Genomic DNA, 14,436 nt, shown 5'->3' with positions numbered 1-14,436 from the left:
GTTATTAAATTAGATTTTCTGGCTATCAGAGACTCAGCAGTGAAATGTTAACTTCTTCACAAGCATTGCACTACCTCTGCAATGTCTTCCCTAAAACAGAATTCAAACAAGGAATAGAAATATTGATGTCTGAGCGTTTCCAAGGCAAACTTTGAAACTATAAGGAAAATAACCTTGAAAAGGACATATCAGCAACTATAAAAGTTGAAAAATTAAATGCTAAGCCTTCAGGCCTGACATGTATACATCAGCTTTGCAAGCCCATATTGAGATGCCCTGATGCAATGATCTACACCCAGCTTTCCCAGCCAATACAATGCTCAGAAGACAGCTCTCATTTTGGTCTTGGTAACAGGGAACTAACACTAACCAAGGCCAACTTGGAGTAAATCTTTGCCACTGAAGTGTGGTAAAGATTTTAGGCACCCATGTTTGAGATACGTATGTATATGGCCGCAAAAATTTCCAGTTGGCAACTAACATTTTTTAAGGATTTCTTAAGACTGACAAGAAATAACCAGTTTAACATATTTACTTTAACATATTTTGTATAAACTTTGTGAACTTAGCAGCATTTGCATTTTCTGTGATTAAACATATATTGGCAGGTTCACAGTTTCATATATCCACTAAAGCATAAGGAAACAGTATTTTTTTTTAATTGATGAAACTGCATTAAATACTTACAAATTACTTGTATTATTATGTAGTTGCTGCTAAGCCTGGGAAGATAGAACTCCACCCACTTCCAAATATTAAACAAACACATAATATTTGTCCCCATTTAGAAAGTTAGAAGTATTTCATTTTACAGTTGAAAGTGGACACCATCCTGGGGGTAATGAAATCTCCTACTTATCAAATGAAATCCCTGCACCTCTTGAAAAGAAAATTTCACAGACTGGCACATGACTGCACAGTCTCAGACTCATTCCACCTACTGAATAAGGATTACTGGAAAAGATGGGCTGAAGCAACAAAACACCAGGCCTTCCTTTAGTAGGTGACTTCACAAAGAGGAAGAATGTTTCCTCCCCTGTGGATGGGAAGTAACTGCATGAACAAGCCATGGGAAACAGAAACTCCCACCACTTATACTATGAGCACAGTTATGGAAAAGTGTGTTATACAATGGTCAGAGTTCATGAGCACTCTTCCTTCTTCCACACTGGTGTGTGTGAGAGAGACAAGGGCCTCAGTTAAATCAAAATAATAATAAAAAAAGAACAAACTATAGCATTCATGCAGAAGGTCTGTTAAAAATAGCTTGAAACAAGCATTTGCTAGCTGCTAGCTAGGTTTAGCAATCATTACAGTAATATATTTGTTTTTCTGTGGATATGCAGCTATAATATGTAACTCCCATATGATAGAATCTCATTGTGCTAGAATAAAGCTTTTGCTTAGATTTTTGCATCTGCTTTACTGAAAGTTAGCAAAAACCATTTGAAACCTTTTGATTTTGAATGCTGTCATAAATCACATGCTTGATATTTGCTACTATTTTCAGTGAACTTATAAGCTCTAAAATGACATGTCCAGAAATGAAGAAAAAGTGAGTCTTTGATGTGTGCCAAGAAACAGAACTTCTGCAGTAAAGTAATAAGAATTTATTACCTAATAATTACTCAATAGTTGAAGTCTCTGAGTCACTTTCCAGTAAAATAAATGGGAAGAAATACAAATCCCTTGTCAATATGTTATTATATTTTTCTCCCACAGTGATTGATGGAGACACTGAGACATTACAAATTAAAAATGATTCGTTCTTACAAAAAAAAAAAAAAAAAACAACAACAACCAAAAAACCAAAACAAACAAAAAAAATCACCCAATCTACCATAAAAACCACTCAAACCACTCCTCAAACTAGGATGATATTACAGAATATAATGAGTCCAACTCTTTCAGTAAAACAAACAAGAGTGATTGAATTGCCCAAGAGAGACCTGGAGAAATCAAAGACTAGGCGGGAAGTCATTGCTCCAGAGAATCTCCCGTGTTGCTCTTAGAAGTAACAACCCAAATCTGTAACCCTAAAGCTAGAAAGAAAGGAAATCGTAATGTAGTAGAAAGAAAATTGCACCCAGAGGAATATCAGTGGAGACTCTCTTCCTTTTGGAAGGAGCCAAACATGCCCAAGAGCTGGTAGAATTCCTGCTCAGCCATGCAGAAGAGGAGATGCAGTGAGAGGAGACAGAGGGGCAGTGGAGACGCTAATGCTAACAGGCAGTGGGAAGATCAAAATCAAAGATTGCTCTGGGTGGCAAAACATCTCACAGCATACCAGCCCAAACTGGAAACTCTTCCAGGCATAACCCTCACATCACAGTGCACCAACTGGTAACAGCTTCAGCTAAGGTGGTTGTGGCCATTTTTCCTTCTGGGAATACCAAAGTGCTGTACACAGCACTGAGAAATCATTTTCTAAGAACGGCTTTTTAATCCTCCTCCAGCAAGCAGTCCACCATACACCCATCTCTTCTCTCTTCCTGAACAGACAGAATCAAAATGTTTCTCTCTTTCCTGTTCAGAGGGAAATTGGAGAAGGGAGAAACCATTGTGTCAAGGTATTATGCCTAAGCGTGTAAGCTTGGGATGAATCAGCTTGTGTTCTCCGAAAAGGAAGAAAGCTTACAAATGCATACCCATCCATCTATTGTTTGGTCTCTGGAGAGCTGGAGAAGATGGAACAAGAAATGCATCCTATTTCTAGGTATCTGTGAAGTATGTATCTTTCCTTCATTATTCTTTTCCAGAATGATTACAGAGTCTTAATGACAGACACGAACAAAGAGATATTTACAGTTGCTGTGAATTTTGATTGATAGGAGAAAAGTAAAACCAACTGCTTTACCAAACTAAGAAGTTACTCAAAATCTTGTAATAAAGAAGAGAAGTTGTTGGAAACCATTTCCTGAGAGAAAAAACAGAAATGTGGCTAATCTGATCAATCATAGCTTGGTCTAGGAAAAGAAAAATAACTGATTAAGTCAGCTAAGATGCAGACTGGCACTATAGCCAGTGCAAATTCACCAGGCTTTGTAGCTTTTTATTTTTGTTTGTTGATGACAGGACTTTAAAGTGATTTCTGCATGGGCACAGAGCGGCTCAAAGAATTAGCTTCCATAAATAATAATTGAAAAAGCCTGCAATGTAAATATAATTTAGGCCATGCTCCCCTCCACATTGATACTTTTAAAAAAAATAAAATTCTAGCTAAGAAACAGAAGTTATTTTTAGTGCTGATTCTACTGTTTTCACTGTTCTTGAGTCCTTCTTTGTTGCCCTTTTACCTATATTCTGCTAACAATAGCTAGTGCAGATCACTGCCTTGTACTTTTCAGGTAGGATTTGAGACTTGAAGTTATATCATCAACTGTAGCATAACTCAAGCACATTGTGAAAGCGGAGACATTGGGCTCCAGTGTTGCAGAAGAAGGATCAGAGCTTGCAGCCCTGCAAAATATCATTTGATACATGCATTGAGTAAATATCACACCATGCCTCAGCTGGCTGATCTGCTAATGTGGAACATATTGCACTAACATAAGTGACAGCAAAATACAGACTGCTGGAGACAGGTAACCTCATCTGGGTGATTTCACCAGCTGAAGCAAAATTAAATGCATCCAACCAAAGGAAAATTTACTGAACACAGGAAGTTGCCAAACTTTCAGTTGCAGGTAGGGGAGTTTATTTTTTATTGTTTCTCATCCATTGCTTCTCCTTTCAGACTGCAGTATCTGGCATCTACTAAGTACGCTAAAGCACAGGCACAGTGCTAATCCTGATAAATGCTGAACATGTAATGAGAATATGTAACGTCTCATCCTTTACTAACCCTGTTTCATTTCCACTTTGTTTCCCTTTTCTTCATTTGTGTCATCTTGATTTCTATCCTATGACCCTGTTCAGTTGTTGAAGACTTCTCTCTATCCTTGATAGATTTTCTGATGTGGAAGAATCTTTCAGCTGCTAAGCCCAACCTTTGGATTGTTCTATGAACCTTTGCTTCATTCTACAGGGAGTTGTTTCTGATGTGTCATCGGCATGCTGGTGTAGAGAGATGTGTCATCTTTCTGAGAACTCAGAGTGGCAGCACGTACACATATGAACTAAAATTTTAATGTCTGCTCACACGTCTTCTAATAGGCACTGAAAAACAAGCTTAGACCTAATACAAGATTTGAACACCTACGAAGGCTCAACGCCTTGAGTATTGCAAAGCTGGCATTTTTTATTATTATTATTTTTTTAGAAAATTAGTGGGAGATGAGATTCCCAGTTGGCACTCATATTCAGCATTTGAGCTTGAGTTGTAATCAGTACGATCTGACATGAAAAACAACATGATCTTGAAGCTGCAAATGCCTTATATTTAGGTATGTGCCAGAAAAGCCACTCAGATGGTTGACCACCCAGCTACATATCCTAGCTAATTAAGGTTCTCACTCAAGATTTTAGGTGTCTGCTTCCCTAGGGTCTTAAATTGCAACAATGCTAGTATATACTCATATGATATATCATGGTTTTCCGAGCAATTGGAGACTATCATCAAACATTATTTATGTATCAGTATTAAAAACAGGACAAAGCTTATTTTTAACAAAGATTGATGTGTTCCTACCTAAATGCCAGTGGAGAAACTACTAAAATCTGTATATCCATTTCAGGCATGATTCTTTAAATGACTACATCAGGGGGAACTCCACAGCAGGAACAAAGCCAAAGTATGCATTGGAGATCCCCACTTTTGATTAAGATTCTCTTAACAGTCAGAAAGTAACATTATCCCTTCTAACTGAAATAATCTTTTACAATATGAATAAGTTGAAATTTAATATAAGCTACTTCGAACTTGAGTTAGCCTGATGAAATATGAAACACGTATCAGCTTAGGAATTCAGAAGACATTTCAATGCATTCAGTTGTACTAATAATCTCCAGCACTTTTTGCTGAGCACTTTCAGTAAAAGTGCATTTTGTACAAATGAATGTTGCCTTTCAAATGGTCGAAGACTCATTCAAAATTGCCTTCAAGTACGTTACGAATTCCTCTTGCTTTTTATTTAGTACATTGGCTCCCTCTTCTGTTCATTTGGTGTAAACAACAAACTGATCAGTTAGTTACAGATGTCAGCACCTAATGCAATTGCTTTTTGGAAGCAAGTTCCAAAAGCTTACAAGAAAGGATTATTTCCAGGTATCCTAATGAAGGATACGATCACTCTTCAATACATAAGAATACCTGGGTCAAAAAGAGCTGTATACACAGAGTAATCAACTAAAATGCAATTGTGTGAAGGGTTGTTAAAAAGCACTCTCCAATGAATTAAAAATAAAAAATAAAAAATCGGATTTTAAATGATGAAAAAGACAATTAAATTAACATTTCCAAGTTAAATGATTTTTCAGAAACTGGAAAAAAGTCCACTACAGAATTAAGAGACACTGAAATTAAAGAGTTCATTTGAGCACTGAAGTACCTGCAGTTCAGCCAAAACAGAAGAAGTATAAATTATAAAAGTAGCATGAAATAAGAAAAGATCTAGTAGGTAAACTACCTACCTAATGAATACTTCTACATGAGAAACAGAATTCAAAACTAGTGACTACGGCAAAAATCTGTAGGATTGAAAATGCAGTACCTTTCCTTTAAAAATAGCGCTGGCAAAATCTCCAGGTTCAGTATCAATAGAAGGTAAGCTGACAACATAATTGGAATTAAAATGTCAGTCCCATAAGGAACATGTTACAGTATAGAGAAGTCTGATTTCCATTTCCTTCTGCTCTCTGTCAGCAGTAGAATGAAGAATGCAAGAAAAGCTGTCAGGGAAAGGCTGGTTCCAGTTAACGTCAGCACATGGCTGCAATATTGAGGTGTCACACAGAAGTGACAACAACAATATTTTTTAAATTTACCATATGTAGTGCATTTTTCTTATTTGTCTAGAAGACTACATATCAGGTGAAGTGGACCCAAATTATTGCTCAGTTCTCACGTTGCAGCTCACCTTAAATAAGACCTGACATAGTGCAGCTAAAAGCCATGTAAAACTCTACCTGCTTGTTAGCCCTAATAAAAACTGAGAGTTAAAGAAGATCAGCAAAAATCAATGGAACCAACTAAAAACCATCAGACACATTAAAAGAAATTGTCATCAGTCACAGCTGACTGAGGACACAAGCAGTAAATTTCGGTAGGGTACCATAAAGATGAGAACACTCTTCTGTTCAACAACTTTTGGGTGCTTACAACCCACTGGCAGTTTTGTGAGATGAGGGCAGCACAGTCTAACACACAAAAGTATGTTTCAAGACCTGGATGACAAGGAGGGAGAAAACACATAGAGAAAATGGGTGATTCTGATGGTAAGAGAGCAGGGGTTCACACTGCCTCATCAAACAAACACTGGCCCACAGCAGAAAGCTGCAGCGAAAACTGTTAATGAGATATAGAATGCCTTGAGTATTCATTTCTGATCTCCACTGCCAAGTTTATTTTTATACATGACTGTTTAAAAATAAATGCATAAACCATCTGGAAAACACACAACTTTTCCCCTGCTCCAAGGTATGTTTTTTGAACACTGTGCTCCAGTTAGGTCCCCATTGCTTGTTTTCTTTCCAGTTCTGATTTTGCATAAAGACAGCACCAAAAGAAGCAGAGAACATTTTTGTTCTAGCATGTTTTCACCTTGATGTTTAAAACAGTATTCTAGAAATTCAGAGATGCCAGTTGGCATCCTGTCACCAATGCAAACATGTAATCCAAGTCTCTCACCTCTGGTGAAACCCCTAACCAGAAACTAATTATTTGAAAAGCAACCATAATATTTTCTCCATTTCAGAGCAAAATAATTGTGGAAAAGAAGTCCATGCAGGTACTTACATGCAAGCAGTGAATCACGAGCAGATGGATGTAGCCATCTCAGTCCCGATTCAGACGTGACTGCTGGAAAAGGACAAGACTGCATACAGGTTCTCAGGGTTAATGTTCTTGCTAGCGCTGGGCCGCTCTCTTCTCAGAATAACCTGGTTTTCAGGGTATCAGTTTTAAACTGTTCAACTCATCCTATATGCAGCAACATAAAGAATTTTGTTGCTTTAGGTCCTGGAAGAGTTTTTTGGATGCATTTTAAAGGCAAATGACCAAGCTTAATAGAAGTAAAAGTGTGCACTTTAATGACCTTTGATGTATATGTTAAGACTAGAGTATCTGATAATTCCTTTACAAGTTCAATCTCCTTTCCTCCCCTTAAGAGAAGCCTAACATATCACATTTGTTTTGGACAACTGATACTATATTTCATAACTAAAAAAAAAAAAAAAGACCCTTCAGCCACAGTGTCTATCTACAATGGTGTGAATTGCTACAAATGCAGATTCCCCAAATGCAGCTGTTTGCAGTGAGATCACATGAATTGTCACTCTAAAATGGAGCTTCTGTATCATTAAATTTCTCCAGGATGCATAACTAATAACTTCCATGATTTCAAAATTCTACTGTTTCATTCTGGTTTTGAAAAGTAATACTTTGAAAAGGTGTATGTTTGATGGCACAGTGCCATTAAAATCCCATCTTTATGGGATTGTGCAACGTTTGGTGCCTTGACTCCTTAATCTATAACTATAAATTACTGAAATACCACATGTGTGTTTAAACTGAAAACACTACACTTGCTACTTCATAAAACATAAGCTTTCTGTTCAGTAAAACTTGAAACTAAAGAAGAAAATACTGATTATACAGTCAATCTAATTCCTTCCCTAGTCCCACCCCCCTTCCAAAAACAAAACAAAAACCCAACCAAGAAACCAACAAAAAAGTACCACCCAGGTACTTGCATTCATACAAGCCTCAGTAAGTGACAATTTTACATTCTTCCATTTCAGTATTCCTAATTTGCTGAGCCACTTGCAGCAATGCTATGGTAACATGCTTGCCCAGTGGTATCAAGAAGAATGGAAGCTAACTATTTACTACAACAAATCTCGTGAACTGTTGCTAACCAGCACTGTATGCATAGAAAAGTGACATTTTAACAGTTAGTTCTTTTCTCCAAAACATAAATAAGGATCCATCACCAATCTAGAATGAAAAAGTTCAGTTTTCTCCCCTTCCAACAGTATGCATTAGCTTGAACTTCACTCCTGTAAAAAGGCTTTAAGATACAGATAAAACCAAACAAGCTAAACTAAGTATATTACTACCTTAGGACAAAGGATCATTCTTTTTCCTGGAGTTTTTTTCTGATGGGATATAACTTCATCTGTGCAGACTTAAATGGTGTCTAACTGCAAAACCCTCCTCAGAATATACTGTTTCTTCTCCACCCTTATCAGAAAAGAACAACAGCTTGAAAAATCTAAATGTTGCAGTTTCGAAAGGTGCCAATGGAACAGTTTCACAGTATGCTTTTATAATCCATCTTAAAAAGACTGTAGAGCTGGGTAAGGTTATGTTCTGCATCTAGGGCTGTTGTATCAGGGTTCTGACACAGTGAAAAACCAACAGGTTCTGCATAGCTGTAAAAGTGCAATAAAAACACCACTTCTGAAGACCGTGCAGTGTCTAACAACTACAGCTTGAAGGTATATCTTCACTTCTGTTGGTTTTCTGTTTGTTGAACATGCTTAATATTGAGTCTTCCTTCCTATTTGCATGAAACACTACCTGCACACTCAGTTTGAAAAAAAAAAAAAAAATCAAGAAAAAAAACCCACAAAACATCACAAAGCAACCATCGAGACTTCTCAGCAGTCTTCTTTTCACTTACTGTGAACAGCCCCTTCCAACTCAGTTGCTAAACATTCTGTCCTGACATAACGTGAGAATTCCACCAACTTTACAGCACAGCTTCAAGATATTTTGAGTTTTCAGTTCTATCCAATTAAAGAAGCACAGCAAAGGTAACACTGGAAGAAGAGTCTAGCTTTGCTGGTTCTAGTTCAAAATACTTTCTAACTCTACCACACTTCCAAGTACTTTTCATACCAGCATTCACACCACACTATTAGCATTTACTTTCTTCATGCTGAGCTTTTGCTTGTCCTTTAGTGAAATAAAGCCTGTATGACCCCACCATATCTGTTTCAGACACATACAGCAAACAAGACTTTGAATTCTTTTAATTTACAAGATTGATCGCTCTTAGTTGTGCCTTACTGTTGATACACAGTAAATACATTCATCTGAACAATTTGCTTAGTCTGAAAAAAAAAAAACAAAACAAACAATTTAAACACTAAAATACTACTTAACACTATCAATGACACAGGCTATAGCCAGGCACAGAAGAAGACTGTTTCCTATTAGTCTACCAGTGCATTCACTGCTATGCATCTCCATCAGCAGTTGCGTGTAACAGTAGATTTTAGGTTAATGCTACTGCTGAAATAAGATTTATCAACTCTCAGCTTGGCCTTTTGTAGTTACCTTTCCAGAAGAAATGTTCCTTCTTTCATTCATTATACTACAAATGTTTGTTCTCTGGAGATCTACTGAACACAGTTTCAATAACATTCATAAAGATGTAAAGATGATACTGGAGAATTATAGTCTACTGCTGCATGCACCTGTGAAAGTCCAGATAAATCAAGTAACATGTTTCTCCCAGATCAAAGGATCTGGCCACAAGTGTCATTTTACAAGTAGCACTTGAGAGATAGATACTCTTATCTCAAGCTTTAGATAGATTAATATGCACCACAACACCTAGAACTGATCAAGTTTAGAAAAATATTTTTAAGTCTTTGTTTACTTTTAAATCTTTAGTGTAATGTAACAGAAGACTTATGGCAGAAGATGCCAAGGCCCACTCTGCTTCTTTACCTTGAAGAGTTGGGTTATCAAAGTTATTACACTTTTGACAGTTACTTGTTTGATAATTTCTTTTGTTTTAAACAATGAAGAGGCAAAAATTTTTTTGTTTGTTTTTAATTTCATGATTAAGAACAACTGAACATTATACTCATTTAAATCAACCCAGTTACATAGCTTCCATAAGTTAACGGCTGCCAAGTGTGTTCATCAGTAACCCACCATGAGTGACATTATCTGACGGGTAAAACTGATTTTAAGGTTAGACATGGTATACGTAAAAATAGAAAGTTTAAAAACCAATCTTGTCACAGACATTTCCATTGCCATCTCCTTTGTGAAATAAATAAGGCAGCAGATAACTTTTATTTTGAAGTGGCATCTTTGAGATATGCTATTAAGTCTACTCTCTCAGACTTCTTCTTGATACCCGCGAAAATCATCTTTGTTCCTGGGATGTACTTCTTTGGATTTTCCAAATACTCCATCAGAGTATCCTCACCCCAAGTGATACCTGGCAAAAAAAATGAAAAAATAAGAAAAAACAAGCAGTGACTTCAAAGTGAAATGAATACACTTTTTTTTTTCTGGTCGTTCACATTATTTTGCTTTCTGCAGGTTTCAGTACTTCTGACTATCACCAAGAACCACTAGTAGCTCAGGGGAGCTGTTTTACATTTACCTTTGTTCTTATTAGCATCTGTGTAAGAGAAGCCCTCAGCTTGCCCTGTTTTGCGTCCAAACAGGCCATGGAGATTGGGTCCAGTCTTGTGTTTGCCTCCTTTTTCAACTGTATGGCACTGGGAACATTTCTGGACAAAAATCTTCTTGCCCTTCTCAATATCTCCCATTGTTGGTACTAGACCAGGAACACATACAGAGGTCAGAATTACAATATCAAGGTCAACTACTCAACAGAAACTTTAAAAAGGTTCACATGGGTTTACAAAACTGCAGCTACAGCCCATCAATCTGGTAACGCTCCTGAATGCCTTCCAGCCACAAGTTATAGCTCTTGGGTTTGAAGATCTACATAGAACCATTAGACTATGTAAAAGGTACTAGGGTAACAGACTTTATGCCTAAAGAACAGGAAAAGAAACCATGCCTCAGCAGGAAAAGAAACCATACCTCAGCTCAAGTGGTTTCCCCAGAGCATTTAAGAAGCACGGCAGTAACTTCTGAAGTGCAAGTTGAGCACAAGTTCCAGGTATAGCTTGGGCATCAACAACCGCGGGGCAGCCCAGTCACCAACAGCCTCGCATAAAGGACAGAACTGCTCCCGTTCCCACTCCCTAACTGCAGCACGCCGCCTCGGAAGCACCGAGAGCGGCACCGCAGCTCAGTGGTGAGCTGACCTTGAGGCGAGCGGCGCGCCCGGCGCGGTCAGCTCACCACAGAATGATGGCCGGCCCAGCAGCTTCGTCCGCAGCGAGGCCCCCCGCACCCTCCCGGGCCCCCCAGGACGCGGCGCCCCGCGAGGCGCTAGGCCCGGCCGTGACCTTCCGCCGCCGGCTGAGGCCGCGCCTCAGGGATTCTGGCGGGCCGCTGTCCAGGCAGGCGGCAGAACCACCCGGCCCCGTCCCTCATCGCCCCTTTCCCGCCTAACCGTCCCGCCGGGCCGCGTAGCGGCACCAGACGCAGGCGCCGCCACTTGGAGGTCAGAGCCTGATCACCCGTGGGCTTCGCCTGACGCCAGCCGCACCTGCCTAGCCGGCCGCTCCGCTTACGCTGCGCCAACGGCGGTGACAAGTACAGACACCCCACACCGTCCGGCTTCTGCGCCCAAGGACACGCCGGACTCCGCCCTATGTAAGCCGGTGTCGCTGCAGCCAAACCGCGCCGGCACCCCGCCCGCCCACTCTGGCTCGGTAGGCAATCAAATGCAGCCTGCTGGACTTCTGATTGGTTATAGCACCTGTCCGTCAAGGATAATGTCACGACTCTGGCGAGTAGCAGGGTAGGTTGTGACAGCGGGCGCCGGGCTCCCTCTCCTACTACTTCCGGCGGAAGACGTGCGGCGGAACTCCTCTACGTAAAGGCAGACGCGAAGCGCGGGATGGCTTGCCACGCATGCGCACAACGGAAGGTGAGGCAAGTGTGGTGCGGTGTCCCGATCACGTTCTGACCTCAGCTGGCGGCGGCGTGGCGGTGGGCGGGGCCCGGGCCGTGACCGTGACGTCAGCCCCTGCCGGCGAGTTTCGGGTGAGGGGAGAGTTGGGCTTCCGTGAGGACTTTGCTACTTTGCTTATGGTATGTGGTTAGATTCATGTCAGCGAGGTCCAGGGGTCACCTTGACTTCTGCTGGTGCTGAATTCCAATCTCAAACCAAGACTCCCAGAAATATGACTGGACAGATTAAAAACTAAAGATATTGTGTTTAGTTTGGTGTTCAGTAGGTTTTTTAATAACGCCTGTGCAATGCTTCTTGGCATTGGCTGTATGTAACGGGATCCTGAGGCTCATGGTAAGCCTTCCATCACAGAGCAGGAGGTGCCTTTTAAGCTGCCTTAAGAACTGACAGGAGTGTAAACTCTTAAGCTTCTTTAAGCACTCAATGAGGGCTGATGCGGGCTGGTTGGAGGACTTGGTGAGCACTGGTGCCTGCTGACATCCACTCAGAAGGTCTGTTCTTCACTGCAGGCAGACTTGAAGGATGTGTGATTCACCATTTTGATTGGGTTTTGGTGTCTAAATGCATACGTTCTGTGCTAAGCACTGTGTCTTAAGCCTCACGGTTACCACTTCTGATCCTGGTGGAAGGACATTGTAGCAATGTTCATTCCTTTTCTGAGGGAGTCATACACCCATCTGAACTGAAAGGGACTCTTAAAAGCCATCCAGACCAGCTCAAGGGCAATAAACAGGGACATCTGCAGCTAGATGTACTCAGACAGGTGCTCAGAGCCCTGTCCAAATCTGACTGTGAATGTCTCCAGGGATGGGACACCCACCTCTGGGCATAAAAATATAATAGTTGAGTAGAATCATAGAATCGCAAGGTTGTAAAAGACCTACAAGATCATCTTAGTCCAGCTGTTCTCCCATCACCGTTACTGCCACAAGCTACTAACCCAGATCTTGTAGCTCCTCATCCAGACACCTCTTGACTCCGTCTCCTCCCTGGGCAGGCTATTCCAGTGCCTGACCACTCTCTGAGAGAAAAAGTTTTTCCTTATGTCTAATCTAAATCTCCCCTGGCACAACTTGTGGCCATTTCCTCAGGTCCTGGCTAAACCCCTCCTCATCATAACCTCCCTTCAGCTAATTGTTGTAGAGTGCAATAAGGTCTCCCCTGAGCCTCCTCTTCTCCAGACTAAACAATCCCTCAGCTCCCTCAGCCACTCCTCATAAGACTTGTGCTCCAGACTCCTCACCAGTTTCATTGCTCTTCTCTGGACACATTCCAGGCCTCAATGTCTTGCTTGTAGTGAAGGGCTAAAAACTGAACACTGTACTTGAGGTGCAGCCTCAAGAGCTGAGTACAGGGGCAAAGTAGATGTATTTTCACCAGTAAGGACCGGCATGTCAGATGGAGAGAACCTGATTTGTTTGCGCCTACTTTGCTTTAATTAAGTGTGAGCGTGTGTGACACAATGGGAAGAACTGGTGTGCTAGTGCAGCAGAAGTTGCAAGAAGGGGGTGGTTGTTCAAGGTGCCCAGTGTTTTACTTTTGGAAACATTCTGCAGTAGGACAGATCAGTAATGAAATGTTACCCTTCTCTGCTAGACACAGGATTTGTAGTGTATATTTTGCATGAATCCTGCATAAGTTTTATGACTTCTTCAGTAGGACAGAATATGTGGAATTTCTGGAGGCTGTGCAGAAGGCAAAGTCAAGGCTTTTGTGTCTTTGTGGGTTTGCATTGCAGAAGTAAACTAAAATTACTCAACACATTTTCAGTGCACTGTTACTTTTCTAGCTGTAATAAAATTAATTGGGATGTTTACCTTGATGTGGTTTGCCTGGAACAACTGTGTTTTAAGCTTTCAGTTATTCACAGTGGTTATACCTTAAACAACTTCATCTTTTTATTCACTCAGATCATTTCAAACTGCAGTGATGATTTTGCAGCTTATTTATGCTTGTTGCAATGTAATTTTGTTCTGAAAGAAGGGAAAATAAAACAAATATATACCCAAGTACAGTTTAGAGGCAACATAACAAAACATCCAATCAGTTCTCTTCAGAGGTACACTGCAGATGAAAGAGGAAATATCACCTTCTTGGGACTGGGCTGAACCTCAGGAGATCATGATTTATTTCTCAGTTTTGGAATATATATCTTGTGTTGTCTTCGACAAATATACTTTTTCAAATGAAAAATGTGTTATTAAAATGAATATCTATATTGGACTCAATGTTTATTTTTCCATTATTGAAAAGTTAAAAGCTCTTGTCAAGATAAAAAGGATCATAGAATCATAGAATCCTTAGAGTTGGAAGGTCCAAATCCCTTGCAGTGAGCAGGGACACCACAGCTAGATCAGATTGCTCAGGTCCTGATCCAGCCTCACCTTGAAACTCTCCAGGGTTGGGGCATCCACCACCTCTCTGGGCACCTTGTACGAGTGCCTCACTACCCTCATTGTAGAAGACTTTTTCCTTA

The 14,436-nt window shown here is 40.3% G+C and overlaps 1 protein-coding gene and 1 long non-coding RNA gene across 4 annotated transcripts in view; one reads left to right on the top strand and one right to left on the bottom strand.

Annotated features, from left to right (window-relative positions):
• Positions 1–9,119: 9,119 nt before the first annotated feature.
• On the bottom strand, positions 9,120–11,688 carry CYCS (cytochrome c, somatic). Of its 3 annotated transcripts, none has more exons than XM_090142654.1 (3): positions 11,530–11,686; positions 10,509–10,685; positions 9,120–10,340 (listed from the first exon to the last, which is right to left on the bottom strand). In XM_090142654.1, exons 2-3 carry the CDS (start codon positions 10,675–10,677, stop codon positions 10,192–10,194), a joined length of 318 nt encoding a protein of 105 aa, XP_089998780.1. In that variant the 5' UTR covers positions 10,678–10,685; positions 11,530–11,686; the 3' UTR covers positions 9,120–10,191. The 3 variants fall into 3 exon arrangements, with proteins under 3 accessions (XP_089998780.1, XP_089998779.1, XP_031445986.1); XM_090142653.1 differs by having other exon boundaries at positions 9,121–10,340; positions 11,536–11,665; XM_031590126.2 differs by having other exon boundaries at positions 9,128–10,340; positions 11,557–11,688.
• Positions 11,689–11,874: 186 nt separating this feature from the next.
• The window catches only part of LOC149917484 (uncharacterized), a 158,773-nt gene continuing 156,211 nt past the window's right edge, over positions 11,875–14,436 (top strand). The window contains exon 1 of the long non-coding RNA XR_016467743.1: positions 11,875–12,031. This is a non-coding gene — a long non-coding RNA (uncharacterized LOC149917484). The remainder of the gene's footprint in view (positions 12,032–14,436) is intronic.

The sequence above is a fragment of the Phasianus colchicus genome, chromosome 6, assembly GCF_987193195.1.
Source record: "Phasianus colchicus chromosome 6, bPhaCol1.hap1.1, whole genome shotgun sequence".
Classification (NCBI taxonomy): Eukaryota; Metazoa; Chordata; class Aves; order Galliformes; family Phasianidae; genus Phasianus; species Phasianus colchicus.
Note: the sequence above shows the minus strand (reverse complement) of the source record. Positions and strands in the feature narration are given on the sequence as shown.